This window comes from Pieris brassicae, chromosome 12, assembly GCF_905147105.1.
Source record: "Pieris brassicae chromosome 12, ilPieBrab1.1, whole genome shotgun sequence".
Lineage (NCBI taxonomy): Eukaryota > Metazoa > Arthropoda > Insecta > Lepidoptera > Pieridae > Pieris > Pieris brassicae.
Genome location: NC_059676.1, coordinates 4103703 through 4118499, shown reverse-complemented (window position 1 = coordinate 4118499; position 14797 = coordinate 4103703). Strand labels below are relative to the sequence as shown.

Sequence of the window (14797 nt, the reverse complement as noted above, 5' to 3'; positions counted from 1 at the left end):
TCTCCAACTCCTGAAATTATACAAAACCTAACCATAAGGAGCTCTAAGATTAAGTTCTATAATGAAACATTTTATTCTGCTGTTAAATGATGTAATTGTAATAGGTCATTCAAAAAGTAGTTAAAAGCTTAATAGTGATGAAGCTCTAGATTATTAAATTAATTAACTTATAGGTAACCTAAATAAAAGGTAAAGGATATTAGTTTACAACACTACCCCGGAGACAGGATACCGGATACACTGCGGGCAGCGGGACTCGGGGTACGGTCGGTCGCGTCGACACGCTCTGTGCCCGCGTCACTCACCTGTGCCGGAGACCATTAGGCGAATGCCCTTGTATAGCTTTTTAAACTATTACCTACCCGACTTTGAAAGAGAATCATTATATGGAAGCTAAGAATACTTATCATCTTTGCAGTTTAAGGATTACGTATACAACTGACACATTTGCAACGAATTTTATAGATATTTCACTTATCTTAAGAAATAATTATTAATTTACTTAGGATCTGACTGAATGTCCTATGACCCCTAGATGGGGCAGAGGTCGTCCTCAGTGAGTCTTCATCGCGTTCGATCTTGAGCCTCGTATTTCACCAAGTCTTTCCGGCTCTGTACTACGACAGATATACTTGGGACGGTCACGCTTCCGCTTTCCAATGTAGAGCCTGCTCGGGTATATGACTGTAAGCTCTTCGGAGTTTATGGCCTATCCAATCACGTTTGTCGCTTGATCTGCTCGCTAGAATAGGATCTTCTTGTTTATACTTTACATATAATATCTACTTGCCGTATTTCCTTAAAACTATAAATAATAAATGTACATTTAGAGAAAGGTACTATGTTTTTTACGTTATGACTTATAACCGAATAAATTGTCTTTATTTCTGATGTATAAGTATTAGTATTAGTGTAACTTATACTTTTGTCGCTTACGAATATTTTTCTAAATTTCGGTGATTGTGTTTATATTAACATTTTATTTCCTAGTCCGAAAGGAACTTGCCAACCAGCAAAATCATTAGTGTTAAAAGTAAATGGATTTTAATATCAAATAACGACAAGATAGCCCTCAAATGTTGTATCAATTACGAAAGATCTACATTTACAAATAATCTGGTTAATTTTGTGGTTAGCTTTACATTGAATCTGTATTTTTAGGTTAGTAGTCTATTATATCTTTATTGCATGCCTATATGAATAGTGTTAAACATAAATAATGTACTAGATTTAAAATTCAGAATCGACTCTTAGTCAGAAAGAGTCAGAGTGTTTAGACATAGACAAAGACATAACAGATAACAATTTTTTTTCGAAGCACAAGGTAAGTTTTAAGTATGTTATGCGTGTGTACTGTGGTTGTAATTGGCACTGGCGCAGCTTTATGCTGAGGAGCAGAGTGATCCACAGCGCTCACATTCTCCCAGAGACCATAGCAGCTAGTTTGCGCCTCAGTCGCAAAAAATAATAAGAATTTAATAATTCTAATACTTAGTAAAACCAAAAAATAATAATAGTAGTAGTAAAAGCTAGCAGTGTAAATAATTAGATAAGAAATAGATAAATACATATTTTTGGGCGGATTATAAACTATATTTCGTGAGATTTTTGTTGAGTAAGTAGATGTAACGTATACATGATAGAACGTATTATAAAATAATATTTTTTTGATTAAAAGCACATTCAGGTAACCGTAAAGAAATGTATGAAAATCTACATATATATACACATACATATTTCGTTGACAGTACTGTTATTCAATTCTGATGATTATAATCGAAAAACAATTGTATAACATATGTTAATAACTACTTAGGTATGACTTAGCTTCTTAATTGATACCAGAAAAACATTCTCATATAATCTAAAAGTCCCATACGTATTTTGGTAGCAAAAAAAACATAAACTAGACGCAGTGACATTTTACATTGGCCTTCATAATATTGTTCCTTTTATTAATTACTTATAAACATTTTATTCCTGTACGTATTAAATAAAATACAAGGTTAAGTGGACGACGTCGCGTATATTGTTGCTTAAAGAGTTTAAATAATGAGCGGTACGTTGTTTTGTAACTTTATTCTATTCGATGATTACGCATAATGTGTTATCCCATATTGTATGATTTGAATTTATTGGTTTTAATATTTAATCTAATCTATAATCATTTTAACACAGTCGAAACTGATGACAATCTATAGTGGAAATCCTATACAGCTAATAAACTATGTGGACCACATAAAAGTCTCAGTTCAAAGATATCGGTTGTAAAATAACGAAAATATATAATACATAAAATGCGTTTAACGGAACGGAAATCTAAACTATTACATAATTTGCTATTTACTAAGATTTTCCATGATTGTGTGTGTGTGTGTGTGTGAAAAGTGTGCAAACATGCAGCTTCTCGTTATTAATTATTTTTCGTATTGTTTCCAGATATATACATATGTAATAATTTTCTTTTTTTTTCTTTACATCGTTAACTTATACAATTATTCCAATTTTAATCTCAGCGAAAGTTACGTATATTTTTCCTACGAATTGAGCGATTGCGTGCGTATACGCAGTTACAGATGCAGTTTGTAATAGTAACATAGTTTAAAGGAAGCCCTGTAGTTAAGTGTAATTGTGATACTTTCGCTTATAAAAAGCGGTTCACCTGCTCTGTATCACCCGGACGTTTAATTCACTGGTTTATTCTAGTTAAAAGCTGTTTAACCTTGATATAAGCATGTAATTACTACAATTTAATAAATAGTATAACAACACCCGGGCTCTATATCTAACCAATTATAACATCAACGAGTGGTAGATTTTTCTATAGAAAGCGTGTTTTCCGTCCGTTCCATATAAAACCTACTTGTGTATTTTGCGTAGGCTTAGTAGGCAGTAGTAATTAAATAATCTTTTAACATAAAAGTGAATACAATTCTGTATTTATTATATATACACTTAAGCAGCTAACAGAACGACTTTTTAGACAAGAGACAAACTTCGAAGCTAATGTCCTATCATTAGAATTTGCATATTTTATTGAAAACAAAATAATATACATATTTCTATTATATTTTATTCATCATTGTTCTATTTAAATAAAATATGTATACTTAATACTTTTAGTGGTACGTTTTGTTTCTTGACGATTACCTACTTTTTAAGTGAATAACACAAATTTAATTAAGGTTTTCTCATGACGTGTTAAGCCGATTTGTGTTCTCCAATTTCAGAATACATAATCGCATTATGTATATCAACTTCCTTCTTAACTCCAAGCTTTAGCAAACTTTATTATAATTATCGTTTAAAAACTTCTAAAGATTATTATTAACATATACATAGTTTATTTATTACTCACAAAACATAAAACAATTCTCCATTTTGGGACTTTTCTTGAATTGTACAAAAACTATTTGTACTAACGTTTTGCAAAGTTTTACTTGTAGTAAGTTATTACATTGTTTCTCTCTAGCTCTTGTCGATAAAGCGTATCTTATTTTAATGGCTCTATAAGTATTTTGGTAGATTGATAATTATGGTAAAAAAGGAGTCCTTTAGTTCCTAACTCTCTCAGGCCTACCGTCGTTGAATTTATCCTAACACATCCGATTTAAAGATGGAACATTACAAGGTAGTGCAATTCTATTTTTAAAACAATCTATGTTTTAATTAACAAAACTGCCATTCCTTACAACCATTCGATCCATATTTAAAATACTACAGGCAATAGGTCAGCCATATAAACAATTAGTGAAATTAAAATTATAAAATGCCTAATGAACTAACGGAGGGTTAACTTTCACTCGTTTCGATGAGCGATTTGAACTCCTTTCTGCTAAAAGTAAACGGCGTTCCGCACATAGCACACAGATACACGAAAATACGTGTATTAATAAAATACTTTCTCGAATGTTAAAGGAATAACAAAAATACCTTAAAAATAACCAGATTATATATTTTAATACCTTTACTTGTATGTTAAAGAGAAAATGGTAGGGAAGATAAATATGTATATTAGAATATACTTTTTACGTTCTATCTACAAATATGAATTCTTAACATCGTGTCTTTCTAGTATTGTTTTTTTTAATACATGTGTGACACCATGAAACATTACGATATAGCTTAACTTAAGACTACTAAGTAATTTAAATCTAACCTTATTTATTAATATTTATAGTTTTGTAACAAGATTTATTTTATCCAAACCAGACGATGTTAATACTAAAAAACAATATCAAAATTCTATTGAGCCCGCTTATTTAAGCATATTTTATGCGCGTATCATCTCGTTACAAATTAAATAATACTATATAACACTAATAAAATTTGCGAAAATTCCCATGCTGTGCTTATAAAAGCAGGGTTCAATCTCCGCAACTCTCATTCATTTCGAACATCGGCCTTCACACCCAATGCGTCTTTTGTTTCAATCAGACAGGATTTCAACGAACTGTTAACATTTCTCATCTACGCATAGCTTTTTGGATTGCAGAAATGTGGTGGCTGCAACAATAGCTCTTCGAATAAAGCAACCGAGCAAGACTTTACGTTTGTTTTAAAAGAAGTAAACTAATGTTTTATGGTTCAGTTATATAATAAGGTATTCGAATAAACTAATAAGTATCGCAATAAAGCGAGGAAATGCTGTCAGCGTTAAAGTTACACTACCACACATTTTTTTTTAATAATTTTTAAATATTAGTTTGTAGGTTGACGAAATTTTAAACATTGTTTAATAATGATCCCTCCTTAATGGCCGGGATGAATGTAATTAGGTATTCCATTGCATTCCATCTCTAACTATAATGTATGAAAGATTTGTGACTAGAACAAATTAGGATATAGAACATCAGGTTCTGGAATTTCCTCAACATCACAGTAAAGTAGCCAAATTTGTTATATACAAATATTTAATATGTACATTGCTTAAAATTTAAATTTCTAATATCTATACAGATACTTTAATTTGAATTTGGCTGTGTCCTGGGCACTGTCTTACAATAAGTTTCTATACACGAAATTCATACATATTTTTTTTAAATTATGTTTCGTTTAAATACTGTATTCGTAATTGATATATTTCATAAATCACCAAAACACTATGTTTTTCCTAATTGTTCCTTTTCTTAATAGATCACATGTTACTTACACTTTCATAACCCTTTTCAATTATTTCACCCAGAATTCACATCACTGGTGTCAACATAATGGGAGGCATAACATGAGGTCATTATTAATTACATTTTATGTAACTCATTGTTTTGAAAGCCCGGTGCGTGCGATCCATACAAATTTCAAGCTTTTATTACTCAAAGCGTGTCTACTTGATAAAATTAACTTATGTAATTAGACAGGCGAGTTAGAGAGATTCTAAGCCCTGAGTTTGTACGTCGTCCCGCTTGTGTACCAATGTATTTTTCTTTCTATATCAGCAATTAACACTACGGAATGGAAAATCAGGACTGACAGATGACTGCTTGCCTTTGAATTATGTTATATGTATCAATGACACAGTCAGTCATATTTTATCAATAAAAGCCAAGTACCGCTGGGTTTATGTAACTAAAAGAAACATATTGCAATAGATTACTCGTATCACGCTCAAAGTTCGAAGAGGGAAGTACCGTCTAAGCACTACAATCAAATTTAAAAGCCAATTAAAAACCATTACTATCTCTACTGTTAATTGAGATATTTTAATGTTCAACAATCACCAATTGTTACAGTAGGTTTTATGTAACTCACAAAAACATCGAAGTACATTTTATTCGTTTTATCTAAATTCGTTATGCGGAATTGGAAATGTTTTAGTGTAGCCGTAAAAGTCGTAACAGAAATCTTTTTATATTCCGTGGAAGTATTTTTTTTTAATTTGCCTACTTATTTGTATTACATCGTTGACTTACAATCTTAGATTCAACATTTTTATTAACACATACATAATACTAAATACTATGTTGTCACTAAAAACCGCCTTTGAATTATGCAATGAAACGTTGACTTTAGCTTAGCACATTTATCATATTATAACATAACTTTTAAAACTCATTGCGCTCCTAGTGTCGCTTCCTCTCACAGTAGCGAAGACTCCTTTAAGCACTTACGTGGTGAGGCTGCCCGATTGCTTTCAGATAGTCCCACCTTGAATCATTCATCCTATCCGTAGCGCTACACTATTTATGTGTTAGGGTACATCTGTGTGTTAGATTCTTAGGTCTCACCCACTCATATATTTAGTTAGCTTGCTAATACATACACACATATACCATACAGATACTCCTGAAATTTTAAAAACATATAAATTTAAACCGACATTTCACAGTCCAATAATATATTACTATCAAACGTAGTTTTATAGTAATATTTAATAATAATGACTAGAAATTCTGCAGCGTGTGTAACGTTTAATGTTTTGTTAAAGCCCTAAAGCTAAAACTTACTAAATCCATAGTAACCGTACAACCATTGAATCGATTTTCAATGAGAAAATAATAATTTTAGGCATTACTGCCGTGTGATTGCTTCATGTAGACAAAATTGTTATAATAAACATTTGTATCGGCAGTTTGTTGAAAATTTCTCATCTCCGAGTTAGACAAGGTATGTGTTAACGAGACAATAAGACACGGCCAGTTAGCAGGCAGCCTTTGACATGCACTGGTTCCCATACCTTCATAACCCAATTAATCTTTTACTAATGCAGTTTCTCTAACTTCATTAAGGTAGCAGAAAGCTCTTTTAAATCTAAATATTCTATATTCGTTTATTTATTTAATGGTGAGTCATCATTGAGACAATTTATACGAAAATATAAAGTTACCTATGGATAGGATGCATATACTGCTCTTTCTTATTAATTATTATATTATCAGGCTTAAATTATTACCGTAATATAATTTGGATTTTTGTATTTATCCCAATTAAAGAATATTGTGTACTAAAGTATATAAGTGTTGTTCGGCGAGACAGAAAACAGAAATACATGGTTTCGTTTTCAAAATAATACGTCTGCTATATTCTACTTCACTGACTTCCATTATAAGTCACAGAGCTTTAATCGAAAGTGTTTATTTCATAAGACCAAATAAAAATTAGTCCTACATACAGAACTGTCAATTTAACGCATAATTGTGAAATTTAGCAGGTCCAAAGCAATTAACTTACACCTTTCATTGTCACCTGTCTCTTGCAGTTGCCCGCGAATAACCCAGCACGTACAAGACATTAACGAGCCGTCAACACTTTCACCTGTACAGCCCAGGTTCCCACGGAGAAACCGTGTGAGGGAAAATTCAGGGAAAATGATCTTTTTCACAATAACATACGATATCCGATGCTGTAGGTGAACGATGTATACAAGAGCCAACAATGCGAAAACTCCACCCAGAGTCAGATTAAAAGTGCCTCGATTAACAGACATAGTTATATTATTATTTCTGTGCCACGTAGTAAGAAGCAATCGACCACCGAGATTTCTTATAGATGGACGATCGGAAATAGTTATAAGACTGAAGGAGGGGTTGGACACGCCAGTGGGTGAGTCATTTTTTGACACTAACATTTCTTTGTCCTACAGAATGGTTGTCCTACAGAATGGTGGTTGAAAATGTATACGAGTTTACGATATATAAGTTGTGTCGTCATTTATCTCATCATTTAGTCACAAACTTTAATATAAAAAATTAATATATGTACTTGAATAACCTGACTTTAGAACGTGAACCTCTAGCGCTTCTATATCTTAACCACATTAACCACAGTAATAACATAAACTTAACGATAGATCGAATAAACGATAAAAAAGTTGAAACTAGAGAAAAAAAGAAAGAAAACCTTTATTATACACAATAAGCAGGATATTTAGGTAAAGTGAAGTGCACAACTTTACCTAAATATCTAAATACCATATAAAATATCTAAATACCATATAAAATATCTAAATACCTAAGTGCCCCCACATTAGGATTCCCTGTGTTGTGGGCAGCCAGCCTCTTCCTTTAAGCATATAAACTATACATATGTAGCTTTATGATATCTACATAACACAAATTAATATTAAAACTATTGCACAATAAGAATATTTTCTGTATCAGCATAGCACTGGTTGACAAGATATTCTTTGAGATTTTTAGTATATGTAATGTAAGTTTTGAAATATTAGTGATAATTTTGTTTTTAAGGAAGTGGTTAAAGATGAAAAGAAAAGCAGGGAAATAAATTTATTTTCCTTAGGTTAGTATGCTTTAATAAATTATCAATAAACGAAAACTATTTCATAATATTATCAACGCCATCCAAAAATGCACAAAGGCGTAATTAATCGCGTTTATAACAAAAGTTCATTGAACCTTAATGTGCATGCTAAGAGCATTTTCCACACAATATTGTGCATTAAACAAAAGTTAAGTTGAGTGTAACACGAGACAGACACCCGGAAATTGGCTTAAGGGGAACTTGTTTCCAAGACAACAAACACACAACATGGGAAGGGAAGCCCTAGTGGTACCACTTAGCGGAAACCCACCGATATTATTCATCATACTTATCGAAGTACATTATTTACTTGTAGGTTCTAGTTAAACATTTATGTTTATGGTTATATTTGAACATTTTGCAGCAAGCTTGAGTTTGGTAAGATTTTTATGTTAGTTTACTTCTTCTAGGTAGCCTTATATATAGACTAAGAGGAGTCGACCCGGACGGAGATGTCTTACAATTTGGTATTCGCAACCAAGTTGGCAGTGATATTTTAAAAATAGAAGCCATTTCATCCAACGAAGCAAATATATATTTAGTTAAGGAGTTAGATAGAGAGGTAAGCGATATTTTCCTCGGTTCTAAATATGAGTTTTATGCATATTTCCTTTCGTAAGTGATACAAACAAAAACATTTTGACTGATATTTATATGTACGCGTATAAGCTTGTTGTAATAGGACTCTTGGTTGAATAATTCGCTTGTTTCTATGATAATGTTGATTAAACGATTCCTTACAATTTTATACAACTAGCAGCTATCTATCATTTATCGCAGAACTGATAAGTTTTCATCGCAACTAACTTAGTGTTGGTATTTATGCGTTTCATATATTAAACGAAATACTTAAGAAAATAATGGTTACATAAACACGTTCATTCGTACTCAGTCAATACCATAACATTTAGATCCATAAGATAATAATATCAGTATTTATATCATAGTCTGAGTTATATGGTTTACACATTAAGAATAGTAATTATAGAATATGTTGGTAAGTATATGTATAACTTTATAAATAATTTTTCAGGTGCGTGACGAATACTCTTTCGTTCTTACCCTAACTGATGGACATTTGGGTGAGGGTAACTTTATAACGCAAAGCTTTTTATTGTTAGTGGAAGACGTAAATGACAACGAACCAATTTTTAAACCCTACCCCTCGGCATTAACAATAAAGGAAAATGATCCCCCAGGGAATGTTATAACAACAGTTGAGGCCACTGATCTAGATGAAGGGGCCTATGGACAAGTGAGTAAAGTTTTGTTTAAATTAAGTCAAATAGCTTAATATTGTTCGTCATTTGTATGTGTCGCTCCGTAAAATGAATTATCTTAGTACGTACTTACCACATTCTCACACATTTCAAGCGTTTGGATTTCCCGCCAATTATTAATAAAATGTTGACAAATGTCATTTTAAAATGACTGCTGCTTGTCGATGATACGATCGTCGGTTATCACTTCAACTTGTCTGTAATTTCAAGCAATCAAAATCATACCAACAACAACAACTAATATTTTTTAAGATATTTTAATACTAAAATATGTATACCAATATTTAATATTTATTGTTATATGTCATAAAACTACCACGTATAGGATATTTATTACTTTCATTTTGCTAATTCAGATATATTTTTTTAATAAACTTTAAATGTTCAGGTATACATTTATATTAAACTTTTATAGATCTATAAAATATAAATGTGTTAATAAATAACAAAGACAAGTAATCTACAAAAAAATATTTTTTGTTTTACTGTGTAATTTCAGGTTCTTTATCACTTGCAAGAACTTGATGGTGACGTGAATAATTTTTCAATACAAACAGTCAATGGAAAAGGTGTTATACGATTAATAAATAAATTGGATTATGAAAAAAAATCACTGTATCAACTTCGAGTGCTTGCTGTGGACAGGGCGAACCAGGGAAGAGTAAATACTGGAACTGCTGCTATACTTGTAAAGGTTCAGGACGTGGAAGACCAGCCTCCAGAGTTTGTTGTGGCCACACCTGTTACTCGAATAAGCGAAGATGCACCTATTGGAACATCTGTATTGCAAGGTATATTATTAAGCTTCTAGTTTGAGCACTGTTGCTTCATAATTGGTTTAAAAATTATACATTTGGGTTACTTAACATAGGGTCTCATGTTTGAATAGATTATTTTACTTGATTTTATATAGTCCGGGCTGTGGATGGGGACCGCGGCATCAACAACAGAATATCATACAGTGTCATATCAGGTGGAGAAGAGCATTTTGAAATTGACAGTAGCTCAGGCATTGTCTACACAGTTAGCTTACTGGATAGAGAAGACCCCAACAATAGCAATGGAGCATATATTTTGGAAATTTTGGTGAGATATTTGACTATTAGGTTAATTTAATTTAAAGGTTTCTTTACAAAGTGACTTGTCTTTAAATTTTGTTTCTTGGAATATTATTATCTATACTTTTGATTTTCCTCAAGTTTTAGTTAGGAGATATATTATAGTAATATCTTCCTAGATAAGATTGTTTCAGTTCTTTAAGAAAAATGAACAGCGAGTGTATGTATAAATGTGTCTGCCCCTGCCCCATTGCTCAGTTAAGAACCTAAACATATTGTTATTTTTAAACTAGGCTACTGAGGAATCCCACATAATATCACCTCTACCAAGTGCAACTACAGAAGTAACTATCATTGTAACTGATGTAAATGATGAAACACCAAGGTTTCGCAGTGACCGATACATTGGAGAAGTTATTGAAAATGCTCAGCAAAATACACCTATTACCTTCTTAGAGGATGCCATACCAGAAGTGTATGATTTTGACCAGGTAACAAAAACATTCTTAAATTATAAATACAAATATTTGTGTTTGAATTTTTTATGAATTTTCCATTTCCTCTTGAAAATATTATTAATATTGAAAGAGAAAATAATACTGTGATGTCATAACTTTAACCACCCATATTAATGTTTCCTATTATTACCATGATTGTATTGGGTGTACTTTCAAAACAGACTTTTTATATTATGGTTGCTCATTATAAGTAAATGATAATGACAGGCTGAAAAGCCTGCAAATATTAATACAATTTAAAATATACCTTATTTATTAATTTTACTATTTACTAATATAATACTTATCTTTAGTGTAAGAAATTTTACAATTCAATAATCAGGTTGTTTATTTTAAGCATATAATCTACATGCAAATATTTAATTTTTTTTCTAACACTTTCAAAATATAAGTGGATACAATCCCATGCAAACACAGCATTTAACAACTGTGCTCTATTTTCAGGGCAAAAATGGCACATTTGAATTATATTTAGTTGGTGACAATGGGATTTTTGATGTTACACCTTTCAAAGGTATAAATGAAGCATCATTTTTAATTAGAGTCAATAATCCGCTCTATCTTGATTATGAGAAGGTAGCGGTGATGAACTTTAGTCTGGTTGCCAAAGAAATTGTTACTAAAGATGCTAAAATGAGGTTTGTATATACACAATTTGGACTTTACAGAAAAGTTAGCTTAGTGAGGTTTGATCTGTTGTGTGTTCATATTTATTTTAGGGTACAGATACAAAAATGAATAATAAATATTTTTGTTTTCTCATTAATCTGCCTAAAATTTATTAACAATTCTTTGATTAAATTTATTTATCTGAACACTAAATATGTATATTTTGTCAAATTTCTTTCTTTCTTTATCGCTTTCATGTTATATTACAAAGGAATGTAATATAACATGAAAGCGATAAAGACAAAATATTGAATTGCAAGAGGCCAAAGTGAATTCCTGCTACAAAGTTCAATGCCTCAGCTTTATGTATCCATGATCATTTTTAGACAAGTAGGTAATCACCCTTCTGTGCCTGATACGCGTCTTTGGGTTTTGGATAAAATTCCAAATTAAGACTTACTAAGCATGACTTTCTTATGTCAAACTATTGTATTTGAAATAATACTTAACGTTAATTCTCGACTGTCGTTTTGTCTGTAAATCCTACCCTTAAGCTGGTTTGATCATTGAAACTATCCATTCAATCCATGCACACTTGTTTATTATGTAATACCATACATCTTCCCCATTGAATAAAGATAATATTAAAAATTGTATAATATTAAATAAACAACTCATTTCTTCTAGTTGATTGCACATAGAAAATTCGATTACTCCCAACATGGAGAGTTGCCTTGTCATACTAACAGTTCATGAATTATACTAACAGTTTATGAATTGTTTCAGTGTTGTACCAATAACAGTTCATATAAAAGATGAAAATGATAATTATCCAGAATTCACCCAACAAATATACACAGTGTCAATACCAGAGAATTCTGCTGTGGGCAGTACTGTGGGAAGAGTGCAAGCACTTGATCATGATTCTGGCAATTTTGGTACTATGGGGATCAGATATACCGGACTTACTGGGAGTATCGCTCACCTGTAAGTAGTTTTGAGAATAATACGGTTTGACCATAGTGTTATTGAGATATGGTGGAGATATACTCATCAAAAACGGTTTGAGGGTATTTTGATTTACAGCTTTACGGGCTTTGGTACTGAGCCCTTATATTCTGCAGTTGAATTAATTATTGGTAAATTCTGCAAAATGACCGACAACGCTGGTTTTGGTATTATCACTTTCTGTGTACATGCTTTTTATGATAGATTTAGGTAATAAGGGCCGGCAACAACAACGTGAGTCTTCTGATGTAGATACGACACTGTTCATTTTAGGCTTATACCGTATAGTAAATTGATACATACATATATAAACTCACGCAGTAAACAAATATTTTAGAGAACTTGCTTGCTTGCAGTGCCTCGGGCACGTACAAATTTTCACCGGGAAAGGCGTGGAACTTTAGTTCGCACTTCGCTCACTCCAGTGAGCTTCCGTCCTGCCCTTCAGGCGTTTGACCAACCCGCGATGGCCCAAGCCGAAGTCCGAGTCTCGCAGGAGACGCCCTTGCGTGCTCGCCAAAACAGCCCGACCTGAGCTGTAAAGGCCCTTAAGGCCAACAGTGAGATTTCCTTTAAAAAAAAGCGTACAAATCTACTCAGAGAAACACCTTTTACGCGTGTCTTGTACACTATTATTGCTTGTGAGAAGGATATATTTAGTTGCACAATGGCTGAATTCATCGGAATTGCAGTATTTAATTTAATTAGTTATAAAAAAGTTTAGGTTATAGTTTTTACACGCAATACTCGTTGAGTGAGTTTGCTTATCTTGCCAAAGCCGCGTACAAATTACTTGAAGAAGTCTATTAAGTGTGCAATTATTTAATCAATTACCGTCTAAAGTTCGTAATATTAGCGCGTTAAACAAATTCAAAAGGGCATTAAAAATACATGTCAGAGTGAACCTAGTAAACTGAAATTAAGACGGCAAATGGTGACGTGTATCTCGCTCGTATATATGTCACCGTAAAATTGTAAAAACTTAGATTGTAATCTATCTCGCGAGATTGAGAACTGTCGAAAGATTGTGAACCTGAACGTACTGCTCACAATTTAACGTATTATAATTCGGTAGATTCTAATCTATCGAAGTAAACCGTCAAAATACAATTTTAAAATTGTTAAATTGTCAACTGTCCGAAGGCTGATTGGACGGGTTTATAGAAGACCGTAGAACAAACCAATATGGTGGCGCGTATATGCCGTTCAACCAATCAGCACGCGAGTTGCGTTCCGTATCACAATTTCACTTCAATAGATTACAATCTACCAAATAATAATACGTTAAATTGTAAGCAGTACGTTGAGGTTCACAATCTTTCGACGGTGGCATATACATATTAAGTTTCTCATGTAAATGAAATACATTTTTGTAATGAGAAATAAAGTTCTTTAAATATTACTTGGTTTCTTTATATTGTTGTTAGTTTAATTTTTATATTAATAGATCTCTATTGTATTAGTTTTAAGCTACTGTTGAAAAAGGAAATAAATAAAAGTATCATAATATCAATAATAATGTTTCAGGTTAAATTTGAACCCAATATCTGGTGAAATAACAGTCAAGCAGGCAGGTGGAGATAGCTTTGACCGGGAACTGATATCGCAACATTACATTACTGTTGAAGCTAGAGATGATTTGGTAAATTTCACTTATAAACTATTTACTCCAGAGTAATTAATTAATACATCTCTTATAGCAGTAGAAAAAAGAATGTACCAATTCATAAAAAAGGCCGTCATATTTAAACTGTCCAAGCGGCGGTGAGTGAGGAGTGTTGGCCTAGTGGCTTTCGGTGATCATCATCCCTGAGGTCATAGGTTAAATCCCCGGCACCCGGCTGTGCACCAATGGACATTCATTCTATGTGCGCATTTAACAACAAAAACATCGTAAGGAAACCGGCTTGCCTTAGACGTTAAAGTCGACGGCGTGTATCAGGAGGCTGATCACCTACTTGTCTATTAGATTGATAAAATAATGATCGTGAAACAGATACAGAAATCTGATGCTCAAACCTAAAAAGGCTTTAGTACCACTGATTTTAGGAGGCGGTGTCACATAACA

General features: G+C 32.4%; 1 protein-coding gene across 2 annotated transcripts in view; it reads left to right on the top strand.

Moving 5' to 3' along the window:
• LOC123717131 (cadherin-23) overlaps window positions 1-14797 on the top strand; it is a 38278-nt gene that overhangs the window by 3554 nt on the left and 19927 nt on the right. For both annotated transcript variants that reach the window (XM_045672957.1, XM_045672958.1), the window contains exons 2-10: window positions 7196-7539; window positions 8667-8818; window positions 9290-9511; window positions 10036-10327; window positions 10450-10622; window positions 10888-11085; window positions 11557-11750; window positions 12508-12708; window positions 14257-14371. In XM_045672957.1, the coding sequence (XP_045528913.1) occupies window positions 7353-7539; window positions 8667-8818; window positions 9290-9511; window positions 10036-10327; window positions 10450-10622; window positions 10888-11085; window positions 11557-11750; window positions 12508-12708; window positions 14257-14371 (1734 nt within the window). In that variant the 5' untranslated portion in view covers window positions 7196-7352. The remainder of the gene's footprint in view (window positions 1-7195; window positions 7540-8666; window positions 8819-9289; window positions 9512-10035; window positions 10328-10449; window positions 10623-10887; window positions 11086-11556; window positions 11751-12507; window positions 12709-14256; window positions 14372-14797) is intronic.